At 41.3% G+C, this 18,995-nt stretch overlaps 1 protein-coding gene across 22 annotated transcripts in view; it reads right to left on the bottom strand.

The window, feature by feature from the left end:
• Positions 1-18,995, bottom strand: part of LOC139746769 (heterogeneous nuclear ribonucleoprotein R-like) — a 559,781-nt gene that overhangs the window by 122,015 nt on the left and 418,771 nt on the right. For all 22 annotated transcript variants that reach the window (XM_071658282.1, XM_071658287.1, XM_071658290.1 and 19 more), the window contains 2 exons: positions 6,984-7,100; positions 1,382-1,531 (listed from right to left, as the gene is read on the bottom strand). In XM_071658282.1, the coding sequence (XP_071514383.1) occupies positions 1,382-1,531; positions 6,984-7,100 (267 nt within the window). The remainder of the gene's footprint in view (positions 1-1,381; positions 1,532-6,983; positions 7,101-18,995) is intronic.

Raw genomic sequence — 18,995 nt, 5'->3', positions numbered from 1 at the left:
AAAGAGCGTGGTTGAGAGAGCAGAAGAGGGTGTTTTGAAATGGTTTGGGCACATGGAGAGAATGAGTGAGGAGAGATTGACCAAGAGGATATATGTGTCGGAGGTGGAGGGAACGAGGAGAAGAGGGAGACCAAATTGGAGGTGGAAAGATGGAGTGAAAAAGATTTTGTGTGATCGGGGCCTGAACATGCAGGAGGGTGAAAGGAGGGCAAGGAATAGAGTGAATTGGAGTCATGTGGTATACAGGGGTTGACGTGCTGTCAGTGGATTGAATCAAGGCATGTGAAGCGTCTGGGGTAAACCATGGAAAGCTGTGTAGGTATGTATATTTGCGTGTGTGGACGTGTGTATGTACATGTGTATGGGGGGGGGGGGTTGGGCCATTTCTTTCGTCTGTTTCCTTGCGCTACCTCGCAAACGCGGGAGACGGCGACAAAGTATAAAAAAAAAAAAAAAAAAAAAAAAAACAGACATATACATATATACACAAGTACATAATTCATACTGTCTGCCTTTATTCATTCCCATCGCCACCCTGCCACACATGAAGTAACAACCTCCTCCCCCCTCATGTGCGCGAGGTAGCTCTAGGAAGACAACAAAGGCCCCATTCGTTCACACTCAGTCTCTAGCTGTCATGTAATAATGCACCGAAACCACAGCTCCCTTTCCACATCCAGGCCCTACAGAACTTTCCATGGTTTATCCCAGACGTTTCACATGCCCTGGTTCAATCCACTGACAGCACATCCACCCCGGTATACCACACCGTTCCAATTCACTCTATTCCTTGCACGCCTTTCACCCTCCTGCATGTTTCAGGACTTGAGTGCTCAAAATCTTTTGCACTCCATCCTTACACCTCCAATTTGGTCTCCCACTTCTCTTCATTCCCTCCAGCTCTGACACACATGTCCATCTTTCCTCACTCATTTCCTCCATATGAGCAAACCATTTCAATACACCCTCCTCTGCTCTCTCAACCACACTCTTTTAATTACCACACATCTCTCTTACTCTTTCATTAATTACTCGATCAGACCACCTCACACCACATATTGTCCTCAAACATCTCATTTCGAACACATTTCCTCCTCCTCACAACCCTATCTATAGCCCACGCCTCGCACCCATATAACATTGTTGGAACCACTATTCCTTCAAAAATACCCATTTTTGCTCTCTGAGATAACATTCTCACTTTCTACACATTCTTCAACACTCCTAGAACCTTAGCCCCCTCCCCCACTACTACTACTACTACTACTTCTACTATCAATAACAATAATAATAATAACTAATAAATATAAGAAAAAAAATAATAATATCAATAAAGCAAAATACTTAATACAAAAATACAACATAAATTATTCACTCATACCTTAACTGCTTCCTCTCTTTCTTCAAAGTGAACAAAAGCATAATCTTTTATCTTTTTAACACGTTCCACTTTCCCAAATTCATCGAACTTTTCCTTAAGCATTTCCTCTGTCGTCATCTGGGTGAGGTTTCTTACATATAAAACTTTAACCTGAAAAGAGATATTTAACTCATAAAAATCACAATTCTATGAAAATCTTCAGATTTCATTTTAATAACATATCTACAATTCTTAAAATACCTATATATAAAATGAAAAGAATGCTTCACTGACATAGTTCATGCCAAACAGTATAAGCTAGAACATTTTTCAACTTAAACCTTTACTCAATAAAGCAGGGCAACATTTCAGATCAGCAGTGCAATGATCTGAATATCAGTATGCAGAATGAATACCAGAGAAGTACTAAAATACTACACAACTAATATAAATAATCCGACATAAAAAAATATACATTATATCAAATTCATTATACCTGATTGCCATTTCCCACATCAGTGAGGTAGTGCCAGGAAACACAAAGAAAGACCCATCCACTCATATATACATACACACCCATACATATACATATATCTTTATATTATTTTTATACTTATTCACTGTTTCCTACGTCAGCAAGGTAGCGCAAGGAAACAGACGAAGAATCCCCAACCACTCACAAAAACACATATATATACATAAATGCCCATCTACATACATGTACATTTCAACGTATACATGCATATACATACACAGACATATATGTACATATTCATACTTGCTGCCTTTATCCATTTCCATCGCCACCCCACCACACAGGAAACAGCAACCCCCACCCAGAGGTAGCGCCAGGAAAACAGACAAAAAGGCCACATTTGTTCACACTCAGTCCCTAGGTGTCATGTATAATGCACCGAAACCACAGCTCCCTTTCCACATCCAGGCCCCACACACCTTTCCATGCTTTACCTCCGACGCTTACCATACCTTGGTTCACTTCACTGACAGGACATAGACCCCCAGTATACCACATCGTTCCAATTCACTCTATTCCTTGCATACCTCTCAACCTCTTGTATGTTCTGGCCCCGATCGCTCAAAATCTTTTTTCACTCAATCCTTCCACCTCCAATTTGGTCTCCTGCTTCTCCTTCTTCCCTCCACCTCTGACACATACCTTCTTTGTCAATCTTTCCTCAATCATTCTCTCCATATGTCCAAACCATTTCAACACACCCTCTTCTGCTCTCCCAACCACACCATTTTTATTTCCACACATCTCTCTTATCCTTACATTACTTAATCGATCAAACCCCCTCAAACCATTTACTGTCCAAACATTCCATTTCCAATACATCCACCCTCATTCATACATCCCTATCTAAGGCCCATGCCTCGTAACCATATAACATTGTTAGAACTACTATTCCTTCAAACACACCCATTTTTGCTCCCAGAGATAATGTTCTGTCCTTCCACACATTCTTCAATGCTCCTAGAACCTTCGCCCCCTCCCCCACCCTGACTCACTTCCGCTTCCATGGTTCCATCCGCTGCAAAGTCCACTCCTATATATGTAAAATGCTTCACTTCCTCCAAATCTTCCCCATTCAAACTTACATCCTAATCAGCCTTTTCCTCAACCCAACTTAACCTAATAACCTTGCTTTTATTCACATGTACTCTCAACTTTCTCCTTTTAGACACTTTACCAAACTCAATCACCAACCTCTGCAGTTTATCAGCGAACAACAACTGACTTGCTTCCCAAGCCCTCACATTCACAACAGACTACATACTTGCCCCTCTCTCCAAAACTCTTGCATTCACCTCCCTAACAACCCCATCCATAAACAAATCAAACAACAATGGGGACATCACACAATCCTGCCACAGACCAACATTCAATGGGAACCAATCAGTCTCCTCTCTTCCTATTCATACACATGCCTTACATCCTTAATAAAAACTTTTCACTGCTTCTAGCAACAATAGGGACATCACACAATCCTGCCACAGACCAACATTCAATGGGAACCAATCAGTCTCCTCTCTTCCTACTCATACACATGCCTTACATCCTTGATAAAAACTTTTCAGTTCTAGCAACTTACCTCCCACATCATATACTATTAAAACTTTCCACAGTGCATCTCTATCAACCCTATCATAACCTTCTCCAAATCCATAAATGCTACACACAAATCAATTTGTTTCTCTTAGTATTTCTCACATACAACCTTCAAAGCAAACACCTGCTCCAAACATCCTCTACCACTTCAGAAACTAAACTACTCTTCCCTAGTCTGATGCTCTGTACACACCTTCACCTTCTTAATCAATAACCTCCCATACAATTTCCCAGGAATACTCAACAAACTTATGCCTCTGTAGTTTGAACACTGGCACTATGCATGCATTTTGCCAATCCTCGAGCACTTCACTATGGTCCATATATATATATCAATGAATATCCTTACCAACAAATCAACAACATAGTCACCTCCCTTTTAATAAATTCCACTGCAATACCATCCAAACCCGCCGCCTTTTGCAAAGCTTTCACTACCTCTTCTCTCTTCACCAAATCATTCTTCTTGACCCTCTCACTTCATGCACCACCCCGACCAAAACACCACTCTATCATCAAACACATTCAACAAATCTTCAAAATACTCCTTCTCACTCCATCACTACCTATTATCACTACCCCACTTGCTCCCTTCACTCATGTTCCCATTTCTTGTCTTGTCTTATGCACATTGTTTCCCTCCTTCCAAAACATCTTTTTTTTTTTTTTTGCCGCTGTCTCCCGCGTTTGCGAGGTAGCGCAAGGAAACAGATGAAAGAAACGGCCCAACCCACCCACATACAACATGCATATACATACGTCCACACACGCAAATATACATACCTACACAGCTTTCCATGGTTTACCCCAGACGCTTCACATGCCCTGATTCAATCCACTGACACCACGTCAAACCCGGTATACCACATCGATCCAATTCACTCTATTCCTTGCCCTCCTTTCACCCTCCTGCATGTTCAGGCCCCGATCACACAAAATCTTTTTCACTCCATCTTTCTACCTTCAATTTGGTCTCCCACTTCTCATTCCCTCCACCTCCGACACATATATCCTCTTGGTCAATCTTTCCTCACTCACTCTCTCCATGTGCCCAAACCATTTCAAAACACCCTCTTCTACTTTCTCAACCACACTCTTTTTATTTCCACACATCTCTCTTACCCTTACGTTACTTACTCGATCAAACCACCTCACACCACACATTGTCCTCAAACATCTCATTTCCAGCACATCCATCCTCCTGCGCACAACTCTATCCATAGCCCACGCCTCGCGACCATACAACATTGTTGGAACCACTATTCCTTCAAACATACCCATTTTTGCTTTCCGAGATATTCTCGACTTCCACACATTCTTCAAGGCTCCCAGGATTTTCGCCCCCTCCCCCACCCTATGACCCACTTCCGCTTCCATGGTTCCATCCGCTGCCAGATCCACTCCCAGATATCTAAAACACTTTACTTCCTCCAGTTTTTCTCCATTCAAACTTACCTCCCAATTGACTTGACCCTCAACCCTACTGTACCTAATTACCTTGCTCTTATTCACATTTACTCTTAACTTTCTTCTTTCACACACTTTACCAAACTCAGTCACCAGCTTCTGCAGTTTCTCACATGAATCAGCCACCAGCGCTGTATCATCAGCGAACAACAACTGACTCACTTCCCAAGCTCTCTCATCCACAACAGACTTCATACTTGCCCCTCTTTCCAAAACTCTTGCATTCACCTCCCTAACAACCCCATCCATAAACAAATTAAACAACCATGGAGACATCACACACCCCTGCCGCAAACCTACATTCACTGAGAACCAATCACTTTCCTCTCTTCCTACACGTACACATGCCTTACATCCTCGATAAAAACTTTTCACTGCTTCTAACAACTTGCCTCCCACACCATATATTCTTAATACCTTCCACAGAGCATCTATATCATATGCCTTCTCCAGACCCATAAATCCTACATAAATCCTCCATTTGCTTTTCTAAGTATTTCTCACATACATTCTTCAAAGCAAACATCTGATCCACACATCCTCTACCACTTCTGAAACCACACTGCTCTTCCCCAATCTGATGCTCTGTACATGCCTTCACCCTCTCAGTCAATACCCTCCCATACAATTTACCAGGAATACTCAACAAACTTATACCTCTGTAATTTGAGCACTCACTCTTATCCCCTTTGCCTTTGTACAATGGCACTATGCACGCATTCCGCCAATCCTCAGGCACCTCAGGCATCTTTTTATTCTCCCTAAAATTTAATGATACTCTCTCACCCCAATCCTCATTTGCCCTCTTTTTCAGCTCTTGCACCTTTTTCTTGACCTCTTGCTGCTTTCTTTCACTAATAATCTTACTTCATCCCATCACTCACTACCCTTTCAACAAGGTAGTGATCAGACATCCCTCCAGCTGCCCCTCTCAGCACATTAACATCTAAAAGTCTCTCTTTTACATGCCTATCAATAGCATGTAATGTAGTCCAATAATGCCCTTTGACCATGTCTCCTACTAACATACGTATATCTCACACATGTATATCTCTCTTTTCAAACCAGGTATTTGCAATCATGTCTTTTTTCCAAACACAAATCCACAAGCTCTACACCATTTCCATTTACAACACTGAATACTTCATGTACAATAATTATACCCACCTCATGTACAACAATTATACCCTCAACTGCCACACTACTCACCTTCGCATTTAAATCACCCATCACTATTACCGGTATCGTGCAACAAAGCTGCTAACACACTCACTCACCTGCTCCCAAAACGCGTCTCATGATCTTTCTTCTCATCACCAGGTACATAGTCACCAATAATGACCCATCTCTCTCCATCCACTTTCAGTTTTACCCACATCAATATAGAATTTATTTTCTTACACTTTATCACATACTCCCACAACTCCTGCTTAAGGGGTAGTGCTAATCCTTCCTTAGTTCCTGTCCTCTCACCAATCTCTGACTTTAGTCCCAAGACTTTCCTAAACTGCTCTTCCCCTGTACCCTTGAGCTTCATTTCACTCAGAGCCAGAATATCCAGGTTTCTTTCAACAAACATACTACCTATCTCTCCCTTCTTCTCATCTTGGTTACATCCACAACCATTCTGAGCATTTGAGCAGGATGAGCATTCCCCGCCTGGCTCCTTCTTTTGTTTCCCTTTCTATAAGTTTAAATACAAGGAGGGGGATTTCCAGGCCCCTGCTCCTGCCACCTTTAGTCACCTTCTATGGCACTCAAGGAATACATGTGAAATATTCTTTCTCCCCTATGTATATGTGAGTGTGTGTCTGTGTGACTACTATCTGTGATTTAATACATTAACATTATCCACTAATGTTGTCCTACACACCCCAACCTAAACCAGGTACCCACTCTCAATCAAACCCAAGGGCAGGATGAACAGATGGGGCTGACTCCCGCACATATATGTATGTGTATGTGTGTGTGTGTGTGTGTGTGTGTGTGTGTAAGTAAACATTTTTTTTCTTTAATCTACTTTACCTTAGACATTGTATCTTCATCGGGTTCTTCTTGAGGGTCTGCCCAATCAACAATAATTTCGCATCCCCACACCTTGAACCGCCCAGAACTTAGTCGCCGCTTGGCTAAGGATGCAGCCTGTTTCAGAAAAAAATAAGAATGATAACTAATTCATCCATAAACTTCAGTTCAGAACACATATGAAAAATTCATCAGAACAAAATAGTACATCTTTCATCTGCTTTTAAATAAATTTTCTCTTTTTTTTTTTTTTTTTTTTTTTTTTTTTTGCTTTGTCGCTGTCTCCCGCATTTGCGAGGTAGCGCAAGGAAACAGACGAAAGAAATGGCCCAACCCACCCCCCTACACATGTATATACATACGTCCACACACGCAAATATACATACCTACACAGCTTTCCATGGTTTACCTCAGACGCTTCACATGCCCTGATTCAATCCACTGACAGCACGTCAACCCCGGTATACCACATCGATCCAATTCACTCTATTCCTTGCCCTCCTTACACCCTCCTGCATGTTCAGGCCTTGATCACACAAAATCTTTTTCACTTCATCTTTCCACCTAAAATTTGGTCTCCCACTTCTCCTCGTTCCCTCCACCTCCGACACATATATCCTCTTGGTCAATCTTTCCTCACTCACTCTCTCCATGTGCCCAAACCATTTCAAAACACCCTCTTCTGCTCTCTCAACCACACTATTTTTATTTCCACACATCTCTCTTACCCTTACGTTACTTACTCAATCAAACCACCTCACACCACACATTGTCCTCAAACATCTCATTTCCAGCACATCCATCCTCCTGCGCACAACTCTATCCATAGCCCACGCCTCGCAACCATACAACATTGTTGGAACCACTATTCCTTCAAACATACCCATTTTTGATTTCCGAGATAATGTTCTCGACTTCCACACATTCTTCAAGGCTCTCAGGATTTTCGCCCCCTCCCCCACCCTATGATCCACTTCCGCTTCCATGGTTCCATCCGCTGCCAGATCCACTACCAGATATCTAAAACACTTCACTTCCTCCAGTTTTTCTCCATTCAAACTTACCTCCCAATTGACTTGACCCTCAACCCTACTGTACCTAATTACCTTGCTCTTATTCACATTTACTCTTAACTTTCTTCTTTCACACACTTTACCAAACTCAGTCACCAGCTTCTGCAGTTTCTCACATGAATTAGCCACCAGCGCTGTATCATCAGCGAACAACAACTGACTCACATCCCAAGCTCTCTCATCCACAACAGACTTCATACTTGCCTCTCTTTCCAAAACTCTTGGATTCACCTCCCTAACAACCCCATCCATAATCAAATTAAACGACCATGGAGACATCACACACCCCTGCCGCAAACCTACATTCACTAAGAACCAATCACTCTCCTCTCTTCCTACACGTACACATGCCTTACATCCTCGATAAAAACTTTTCACTGCTTCTAACAACTTGCCTCCCACACCATATATTCTTAATACCTTCCACAGAGCATCTCTATCAACTCTATCCTATGCCTTCTCCAGATACATAAATGCTACATACAAATCCATTTGCTTTTCTAAGTATTTCTCACATACATTCTTCAAAGCAAACACCTGATCCACACATCCTCTACCACTTCTGAAACCACACTGCTCTTCCCCAATCTGATGCTCTGTACATGCCTTCACCCTCTCAATCAATACCCTCCCATATAATTTACCAGGAATACTCAACAAACTTATACCTCTGTAATTTGAGCACTTACTCTTATCCCCTTTGCCTTTGTACAATGGCACTATGCACGCATTTCGCCAATCCTCAGGCACCTCACCATGAGTTATACATACATTAAATAACCTTACCAACCAGTCAATCATACAGTCACACCCTTTTTTAATAAATTCCACTGCAATACCATCCAAACCTGTTGCCTTGCCAGCTTTCATCTTCGGCAAAGCTTTTACTACCTCTCTGTTTACCAAATCATTTTCCCTAACCCTCTCACTTTGCACACCACCTCGACCAAAACACCCTATATCTGCCACTCTATCATCAAACACATTCAACAAACCTTCAAAATACTCACTCCATCTCCTTCTCACATCACCACTACTTGTTATCACCTCCCCATTTGCGCCCTTCACTGAAGTTCCCATTTGCTCCCTTGTCTTACGCACTTTATTTACCTCCTTCCAGAACATCTTTTTATTCTCCCTAAAATTTAATGATACTCTCTCACCCCAACTCTCATTTGCCCTCTTTTTCACCTCTTGCACCTTTCTCTTGACCTCCTGTCTCTTTCTTTTATACACCTCCCACTCAATTGCATTCTTTCCCTGCAAAAATCGTCCAAATGCCTCTCTCTTCTCTTTCACTAATAATCTTACTTCTTCATCCCACCACTCACTACCCTTTCTAATCAACCCACCTCCCACTCTTCTCATGCCACAAGCATCTTTTGCGCAATCCATCACTGATTCCCTAAATACATCCCATTCCTCCCCCACTCCCCTTACTTCCATTGTTCTCACCTTTTTCCATTCTGTACTCAGTCTCTCCTGGTACTTCCTCACACAAGTCTCCTTCCCAAGCTCACTTACTCTCACCACCCTCTTCACCCCAACATTCACTCTTCTTTTCTGAAAACCATACAAATCTTCACCTTAGCCTCCACAAGATAATGATCAGACATCCCTCCAGTTGCACCTCTCAGCACATTAACATCCAAAAGTCTCTCTTTCGCGCGCCTGTCAATTAACATGTAATCCAATAACGCTCTCTGGCCATCTCTCCTACTTACATACATAAACTTATGTATATCTCGCTTTTTAAACCAGGTATTCCCAACCACCAGTCCTTTTTCAGCACATAAATCTACAAGCTCTTCACCATTTCCATTTACAACACTGAACACCCCATGTATACCAATTATTCCCTCAACTGCCACATTACTCTCATTTGCATTCAAATCACCCATCACTGTAATCCAGTCTTGTGCATCAAAACCACTAAGACACTCATTCAACTGCTCCCAAAACACTTGCCTCTCATGATCTTTCTTCTCATGCCCAGGTGCATATGCACCAATAATCACACATCTCTCTCCATCAACTTTCACTTTTACCCATATTAATCAAGAATTTACTTTCTTACATTCTATAACTTTCACTTTTTTGACCATATTAATCAAGAATTTACTTTCTTACATTCTATCACATACTCCCACAACTCCTGTTTCAGGAGTACTGCTACTCCTTCCTTTGCTCTTGTCCTCTCACTAACCCCTGACTTTACTCCCAAGACATTCCCAAACCACTCTTCCCCTTTACCCTTGAGCTTCGTTTCACTCAGAGCCAAAACATCCAGGTTCCTTTCCTCAAACATACTACCTATCTCTCCTTTTTTCACATCTTGGTTACATCCACACACATTTAGACACCCCAGTCTGAGCCTTCGAGGAGGATGAGCACTCCCCATGTGACTCCTTCTTCTGTTTCCCATTTTAGAAAGTTAAATAAAATACATATCATAAAAATTAATGATATGAACAGTGCACAGGAAGGAATAACAATATCTATTGCAATAAAGTAGTAAGGCTTTAAAATGCTTTTCCCATACCACTACTCCATAACACCTTCCAGAACCTGGTTTTACTTTAAACAAAAACTCGTTGAACTAAAATACAAGTGAAACTCCTACCCTGGAAACCCTTTCCTTATGTAACCTTTAAGACTTTTTGTTACCTAACACACTCTTTAATACACTGTTTTATCTCATTTCCTTCATTCATTGTTCTAATAATTATCATTTCAACACATCAACTATATGGGAAATCTCTCTCACAGTTCCCACTATCATATTCTTCTTAAAACAAATTCAAAATTCTTATTCTATTTTACTTTACATCATGCCTTAAAACAAACATAAATTGGTTCATCTATGTTTTTATCCATTCACTGCTGTCAATTTTGACTCTGTCAACCTGCCTCCCTTTTTAAACTTTATTAGTACACCAAAACCTATTCACCATCCTTACTGACTGTTAAGAGCTACTATCCAATGTCAGCCATGATAATGAAAGATAATGTGCACACTCAAAATGGATATCATGATTTAAAGGAATGAATACACTGAAAATAAATGGTGAAAAAACGTTTACTAGTTAAAAAATCATGGAGTTCTAAAGTGGCATGGGAATAAGAGAATAAAAGAGTTTCTAAAAAGATGACAAGTAGGGAGTATATGAGTAATGTGAATGATAGGTAAAGAAACTAACAACGAGGAGGAATAATGGGAGAAGATGAGCATGATTAAAGTCATCATAAAGGGGGTACTATGTCAAAAGTTGCATGGGTGGATATGTCAGTTTATTTAGACTACAGCTACAAACATTTAATTAAATTGGAGATTACCTGCCATACTCTCACAAACATGTTTCCTATGCTAAAAACAAAATGTTAATTGGCTTGAACATTTGAGCACATTATCAGTAAGGTCATCCTATTTCCCACAAGTTTCCCCTATGTGTTGAAGGCGTGATGTCACTCTCTATTTTACAATCAATTAAGATGAATGCTGATATGATGAAAGCTCTGTGAATTAACTGATGTTCACTCTCAACCATGACTATATCTAGAGAGAGAACTCTATTGAAACATAAAAAAAAGTTAGATACACTACTATTGCAATATTTTGCATAATTTCTTTTCTTTTTCAAACTATTCGCCATTTCCCGCATTAACGAGGTAGCATTACAAACAGAGAACTGGACCTTTGAAGGAATACCCACACCTGGCCCCCTTCTCTGTTCCTTCTTTTGGAAAATTAAAAAAAAATAAGAGTGGAGGATTATATAATAAGGACTGATAAATGATGCAGATCTTAGCTGCACAAACTTCAGTTCAATCTTTTAGAAATAAATATAATTAGGGACTGAAAGGCCCACTAACAAGCCAAATACTCAACATTTCCCTGACCACTTTGGGAATAAAATCATCATCATCATATGTGAACACAGTCAAGAAAAAATAAAAATTACTCTATAACCTTTGTTATATATAATTCAAGACAACAAAATGATCATAGTATGTTTTTTCATTTCTGGTTGGCAACCCTTGATTATCTAAACAAAAACTTGAAAAATCAATAGAGATATGTAAAAATATATCAAATCACATGCACACTGAGCTGCAGCAATTATTGCACTCAACCTCTCCCATTTTGTGGTACTGGTAATTGTTTACCATCTCCCATGTGCTTTCTTGTGCAGTGTAATGTGCTGGTTTTGTGCACATCTGTATATTTGGGCACTCTGTATTACAATTGTGGACAATGGTCCCCTTCAAGCATCATTAACAATTGCCTGACAACTACTTGAAGCTGTCTAAGGTCTCACACAAAGCACAAGAGGTTTGTTTTAGGCAGCACTTATGAAGGGCATCAATGTCATTCACTTATATAAATATATATATATTCACAGCGCTGGTGGCTGATTCATGTGAGAAACTGCAGAAGCTGGTGACTGAGTTTGGTAAAGTGTGTGGAAGAAGAAAGTTAAGAGTAAATGTGAATAAGAGCAAGGTTATTAGGTACAGTAGGGTTGAGGGTCAAGTCAATTGGGAGGTGAGTTTGAATGGAGAAAAACTGGAGGAAGTGAAGTGTTTTAGATATCTGGGAGTGGATCTGTCAGCGGATGGAACCATGGAAGCGGAAGTGGATCATAGGGTGGGGGAGGGGGCGAAAATTTTGGGAGCCTTGAAAAATGTGTGAAAGTCGAGAACATTATCTCGGAAAGCAAAAATGGGTATGTTTGAAGGAATAGTGGTTCCAACAATGTTGTATGGTTGCGAGGCGTGGGCTATGGATAGAGTTGTGCGCAGGAGGATGGATGTGCTGGAAATGAGATGTTTGAGGACAATGTGTGGTGTGAGGTGGTTTGATCGAGTAAGTAACGTAAGGGTAAGAGAGATGTGTGGAAATAAAAAGAGCGTGGTTGAGAGAGCAGAAGAGGGTGTTTTGAAATGGTTTGGGCACATGGAGAGAATGAGTGAGGAAAGATTGACCAAGAGGATATATGTGTCGGAGGTGGAGGGAACGAGGAGAAGAGGGAGGCCAAATTGGAGGTGGAAAGATGGAGTGAAAAAGATTTTGTGTGATCGGGGCCTGAACATGCAGGAGGGTGAAAGGAGGGCAAGAAATAGAGTGAATTGGAGCGATGTGGTATACAGGGGTTGACGTGCTGTCAGTGGATTGAATCAAGGCATGTGAAGCGTCTGGGGTAAACCATGGAAAGCTGTGTAGGTATGTATATTTGCGTGTGTGGACGTGTGTATGTACGTGTGTATGGGGGTTGGGCCATTTCTTTCGTCTGTTTCCTTGCGCTACCTCGCAAACGCGGGAGACAGCGACAAAGTATAAAAAAAAAAAAAAAAAAAAAAAAAAAAAAAAAAAAAATATTCACATTTCCTCTATGTAACATATTTATACGAGTAAAATATTTCAAAATCTTAAAATTCCTGAAATACTTACTGAAAATCCTCTATGTAACATATTTACACGAGTAAAATATTTCAAAATCTTAAAATTCCTGAATTACTTACTGAAAAAATTAACAAAAAATTTAGTCTGAAATGGTCGATTCCCTGGGCATTTCAGATAACAAAATATTTACATATTCAAAACATTCAAGTTTTACTGATGATTGCAAGAGGTCACAGTGGTGCGCATGATCTAGTATATGAACAGCACTCTCATGTAATGATCACATCGTCACGGGAGATACAAGAATGAGACTGAAGCAGAAAAGTCAGTTGATATACAAGGAAGAGACGTAGCATACACGCCATTGATAAACAAGCTATCAGATGGTGGTGTGCAAGTTGGTGTATTTGGGCCTGGCACCATGCCTGTCACAAAAATATTATGTGGACAAGAAAAGGAACTATTAACAATATTACTATATTACAATTCTTTGTGTATCTAACAATAGAAGATTCAATAATGTTTCTCATTGTAAAGGAATTACAGTTACTACCTGAACTGGCATTACTCCAGTCAATAAAATGGTCGTAATTTTTGACATGATTCTCGTCCTGTTCTTATACTATATCTATGTTGCTTAAGTCTAACATAAGGATCCATACCAGTCTGCCTAACATTTTTTTTTTTTTTTTTTTTTTTTTTTATACTTTGTCGCTGTCTCCCGCGCTTGCGAGGTAGCGCAAGGAAACAGACGAAAGAAATGGGCCAATCCCCCCAATACACATGTATATACATACGTCCACACACACAAATATACATACCTACACAGCTTTCCATAGCTTACCCCAGACGCTTCACATGCCTTGATTTAATCCACTGACAGCACGTCAACCCCGGTATACCACATCGCTCCAATTCACTCTATTCCTTGCCCTCCTTTCACCCTCCTGCATGTTCAGGCCCTGATCACACAAAATCTTTTTCACTCCATCTTTCCACCTCCAATTTGGTCTCCCTCTTCTCCTTGCTCCCTCCACCTCCGACACATATATCCTCTTGGTCAATCTTTCCTCACTCATCCTCTCCATGTGCCCAAACCACTTCAAAACACCCTCTTCTGCTCTCTCAACCACGCTCTTTTTATTTCCACACATCTCTCTTACCCTTACGTTACTCACTCGATCAAACCACCTCACACCACACATTGTCCTCAAACATCTCATTTCCAGCACATCCATCCTCCTGCGCACAACTCTATCCATAGCCCACGCCTCGCAACCATACAACATTGTTGGAACCACTATTCCTTCAAACATACCCATTTTTGCTTTCCGAGATAATGTTCTCGACTTCCACACATTCTTCAAGGCCCCCAGAATTTTTGCCCACTCCCCCACCCTATGATCCACTTCCGCTTCCATGGTTCCATCCGCTGCCAGATCCACTCCCAGATATCTAAAACACTTCACTTCCTCCAGTTTTTCTCCATTCAAACTCACCTCCCAATTGACTTGACCCTCAACCCTACTGTACCTAATAACCTTGCTCTTATTCACATTTACTCTTAACTTTCTTCTTCCACACACTTTACCAAACTCAGTCACCAGCTTCTGCAGTTTCTCACATGAATCAGCAACCAGCGCTGTATCATCAGCGAACAACAAGTGACTCACTTCCCAAGCTCTCTCATCCCCAACAGACTTCATACTTGCCCCTCTTTCCAAAACTCTTGCATTTACCTCCCTAACAACCCCATCCATAAACAAATTAAACAACCATGGAGACATCACACACCCCTGCCGCAAACCTACATTCACTAAGAACCAATCACTTTCCTCTCTTCCTACACGTACACATGCCTTACATCCTCGATAAAAACTTTTCACTGCTTCTAACAACTTTCCTCCCACACCATATATTCTTAATACCTTCCACAGAGCATCTCTATCAACTCTATCATATGCCTTCTCCAGATCCATAAATGCTACATACAAATCCATTTGCTTTTCTAAGTATTTCTCACATACATTCTTCAAAGCAAACACCTGATCCACACATCCTCTACCACTTCTGAATCAGAAACCACACTGCTCTTCCCCAATCTGATGCTCTGTACATGCCTTCACCCTCTCAATCAATACCCTCCCATATAATTTACCAGGAATACTCAACAAACTTATACCTCTGTAATTTGAGCACTCACTCTTATCCCCTTTGCCTTTGTACAATGGCACTATGCACGCATTCCGCCAATCCTCAGGCACCTCACCATGAGTCATACATACATTAAATAACCTTACCAACCAGTCAACAATACAGTCACCCCCTTTTTTAATAAATTCCACTGCAATACCATCCAAACCTGCTGCCTTGCCGGCTTTCATCTTCCGCAAAGCTTTCACTACCTCTTCTCTGTTTACCAAATCATTTTCCCTAACCCTCTCACTTTGCACACCACCTCGACCAAAACACCCTATATCAGCCACTCTATCATCAAACACATTCAACAAACCTTCAAAATACTCACTCCATCTCCTTCTCACATCACCACTACTTGTTATCACCTCCCCATTTGCGCCCTTCACTGAAGTTCCCATTTGCTCCCTTGTCTTACGCACTTTATTTACCTCCTTCCAGAACATCTTTTTATTCTCCCTAAAATTTAATGATACTCTCTCACCCCAACTCTCATTTGCCCTTTTTTTCACCTCTTGCACCTTTCTCTTGACCTCCTGTCTCTTTCTTTTATACATCTCCCACTCAATTGCATTTTTTCCCTGCAAAAATCGTCCAAATGCCTCTCTCTTCTCTTTCACTAATACTCTTACTTCTTCATCCCACCACTCACAACCCTTTCTAATCAACCCACCTCCCACTCTTCTCATGCCACAAGCATCTTTTGCGCAATCCATCACTGATTCCCTAAATACATCCCATTCCTCCCCCACTCCCCTTACTTCCATTGTTCTAACCCTTTTCCATTCTGTACTCAGTCTCTCCTGGTACTTCCTCACACAGGTCTCCTTCTCAAGCTCACTTACTCTCACCACCCTCTTCACCCCAACATTCACTCTTCTTTTCTGAAAACCCATACAAATCTTCACCTTAGCCTCCACAAGATAATGATCAGACATCCCTCCAGTTGCACCTCTCAGCACATTAACATCCAAAAGTCTCTCTTTCGCACGCCTGTCAATTAACACGTAATCCAATAACGCTCTCTGGCCATCTCTCCTACTTACATAAGTATACTTATGTATATCTCGCTTTTTAAACCAGGTATTCCCAATCATCAGTCCTTTTTCAGCACATAAATCTACAAGCTCTTCACCATTTCCATTTACAACACTGAACACCCCATGTATACCAATTATTCCCTCAACTGCCACATTACTCACCTTTGCATTCAAATCACCCATCACTATAACCCGGTCTCGTGCATCAAAACCACTAACACACTTATTCAGCTGCTCCCAAAACACTTGCCTCTCTTGATCTTTCTTCTCATGCCCAGGTGCATATGCACCAATAATCACACATCTCTCTCCATCAACTTTCACTTTTACCCATAATAATCGAGAATTTACTTTCTTACACTCTATCACATACTCCCACAACTCCTGTTTCAGGAGTATTGCTACTCCTTCCCTTGCTCTTGTCCTCTCACTAACCCCTGACTTTACTCCCCAGACATTCCCAAACCACTCTTCCCCTTTACCCTTGAGCTTCGTTTCACTCAGAGCCAAAACATCCAGGTTCCTTTCCTCAAACATACTACCTATCTCTCCTTTTTTCACATCTTGATTACATCCACACACATTTAGGCACCCCACTCTGAGCCTTCGAGGAGGATGAGCACTCCCCGCGTGACTCCTTCTTCTGTTTCCCATTTTAGAAAGCTAATACAAGGAGGGGAGGATTTCTGGCCCCCCGCTCCCGTCCCCTCTAGTCGCTTTCTACGACACGCGAGGAATACGTGGGAAGTATTCTTTCACCCCTATCCCCAGGGATAATATACATATATATATACATATACACATACACACACATACACATACATACGCACATACACACACACACACACATACATATATATACCTATGAAAAATGTAAGAAACAATTTAGAAAACTGAAACTTCTAGCTTGAAATGAATGAAAAAAATGAATGTCACATAATGGTTCAACCTCTGGCTATGGAAAAAAGGAAATGTATAATTTATTCACACAAACGTCAATAGCAGTTCTCATCAATTCAACCACTGTATCAATAAGCTTGAATGTCTAAGCTACATTTTTCTCCAATTTCACTATTTTCCTTCACATTTTCAATTGTGTCTGAACATAAATATATCTATTTATTTTTTATTATACTTTGTCGCTGTCTCCCGCGTTTGCGAGGTAGCGCAAGGAAACAGACGAAAGAAATGGCCCAACCCCCCCCCATACACATGTATATACATACGTCCACACACGCAAATATACATACCTACACAGCTTTCCATGGTTTACCCCAGACGCTTCACATGCCTTGATTCAATCCACTGACAGCACGTCAACCCTGGTATACCACATCGCTCCAATTCACTCTATTCCTTGCCCTCCTTTCACCCTCCTGCATGTTCAGGCCCCGATCACACAAAATCTTTTTCACTCCATCTTTCCACCTCCAATTTGGTCTCCCTCTTCTCCTCGTTCCCTCCACCTCCGACACATATATCCTCTTGGTCAATCTTTCCTCACTCATTCTCTCCATGTGCCCAAACCACTTCAAAACACCCTCTTCTGCTCTCTCAACCACGCTCTTTTTATTTTCACACATCTCTCTTACCCTTACGTTACTCACTCGATCAAACCACCTCACACCACATATTGTCCTCAAACATCTCATTTCCAGCACATCCATCCTCCTGCGCACAACTCTATCCATAGCCCACGCCTCGCAACCATACAACATTGTTGGAACCACTATTCCTTCAAACATACCCATTTTTGCTTTCCGAGATAATGTTCTCGACTTCCACGCATTCTTCAAGGCCCCCAGAATTTTCGCCCCCTCCCCCACCCTATGATCCACTTCCGCTTCCATGGTTCCATCCACTGCCAGATCCACTCCCAGATATCTAAAACACTTCACTTCCTCCAGTTTTTCTCCATTCAAACTCACCTCCCAATTGACTTGACCCTCAACCCTACTGTACCTAATAACCTTGCTCTTATTCACATTTACTCTTAACTTTCTTCTTCCACACACTTTACTGAACTCAGTCACCAGCTTCTGCAGTTTCTCACATGAATCAGCCACCAGCGCTGTATCATCAGCGAACAGCAACTGACTCACTTCCCAAGCTCTCTCATCCCCAACAGACTTCATACTTGCCCCTCTTTCCAAAACTCTTGCATTTACCTCCCTAACAACCCCATCTATAAACAAATTAAACAACCATGGAGACATCACACACCCCTGCCGCAAACCTACATTCACTGAGAACCAATCACTTTCCTCTCTTCCTACACGTACACATGCCTTACATCCTC

Source organism: Panulirus ornatus, chromosome 66, assembly GCF_036320965.1.
Source record: "Panulirus ornatus isolate Po-2019 chromosome 66, ASM3632096v1, whole genome shotgun sequence".
In the NCBI taxonomy this organism is placed as follows: Eukaryota; Metazoa; Arthropoda; class Malacostraca; order Decapoda; family Palinuridae; genus Panulirus; species Panulirus ornatus.
This window is presented reverse-complemented; position numbering and strand designations above follow the sequence as displayed.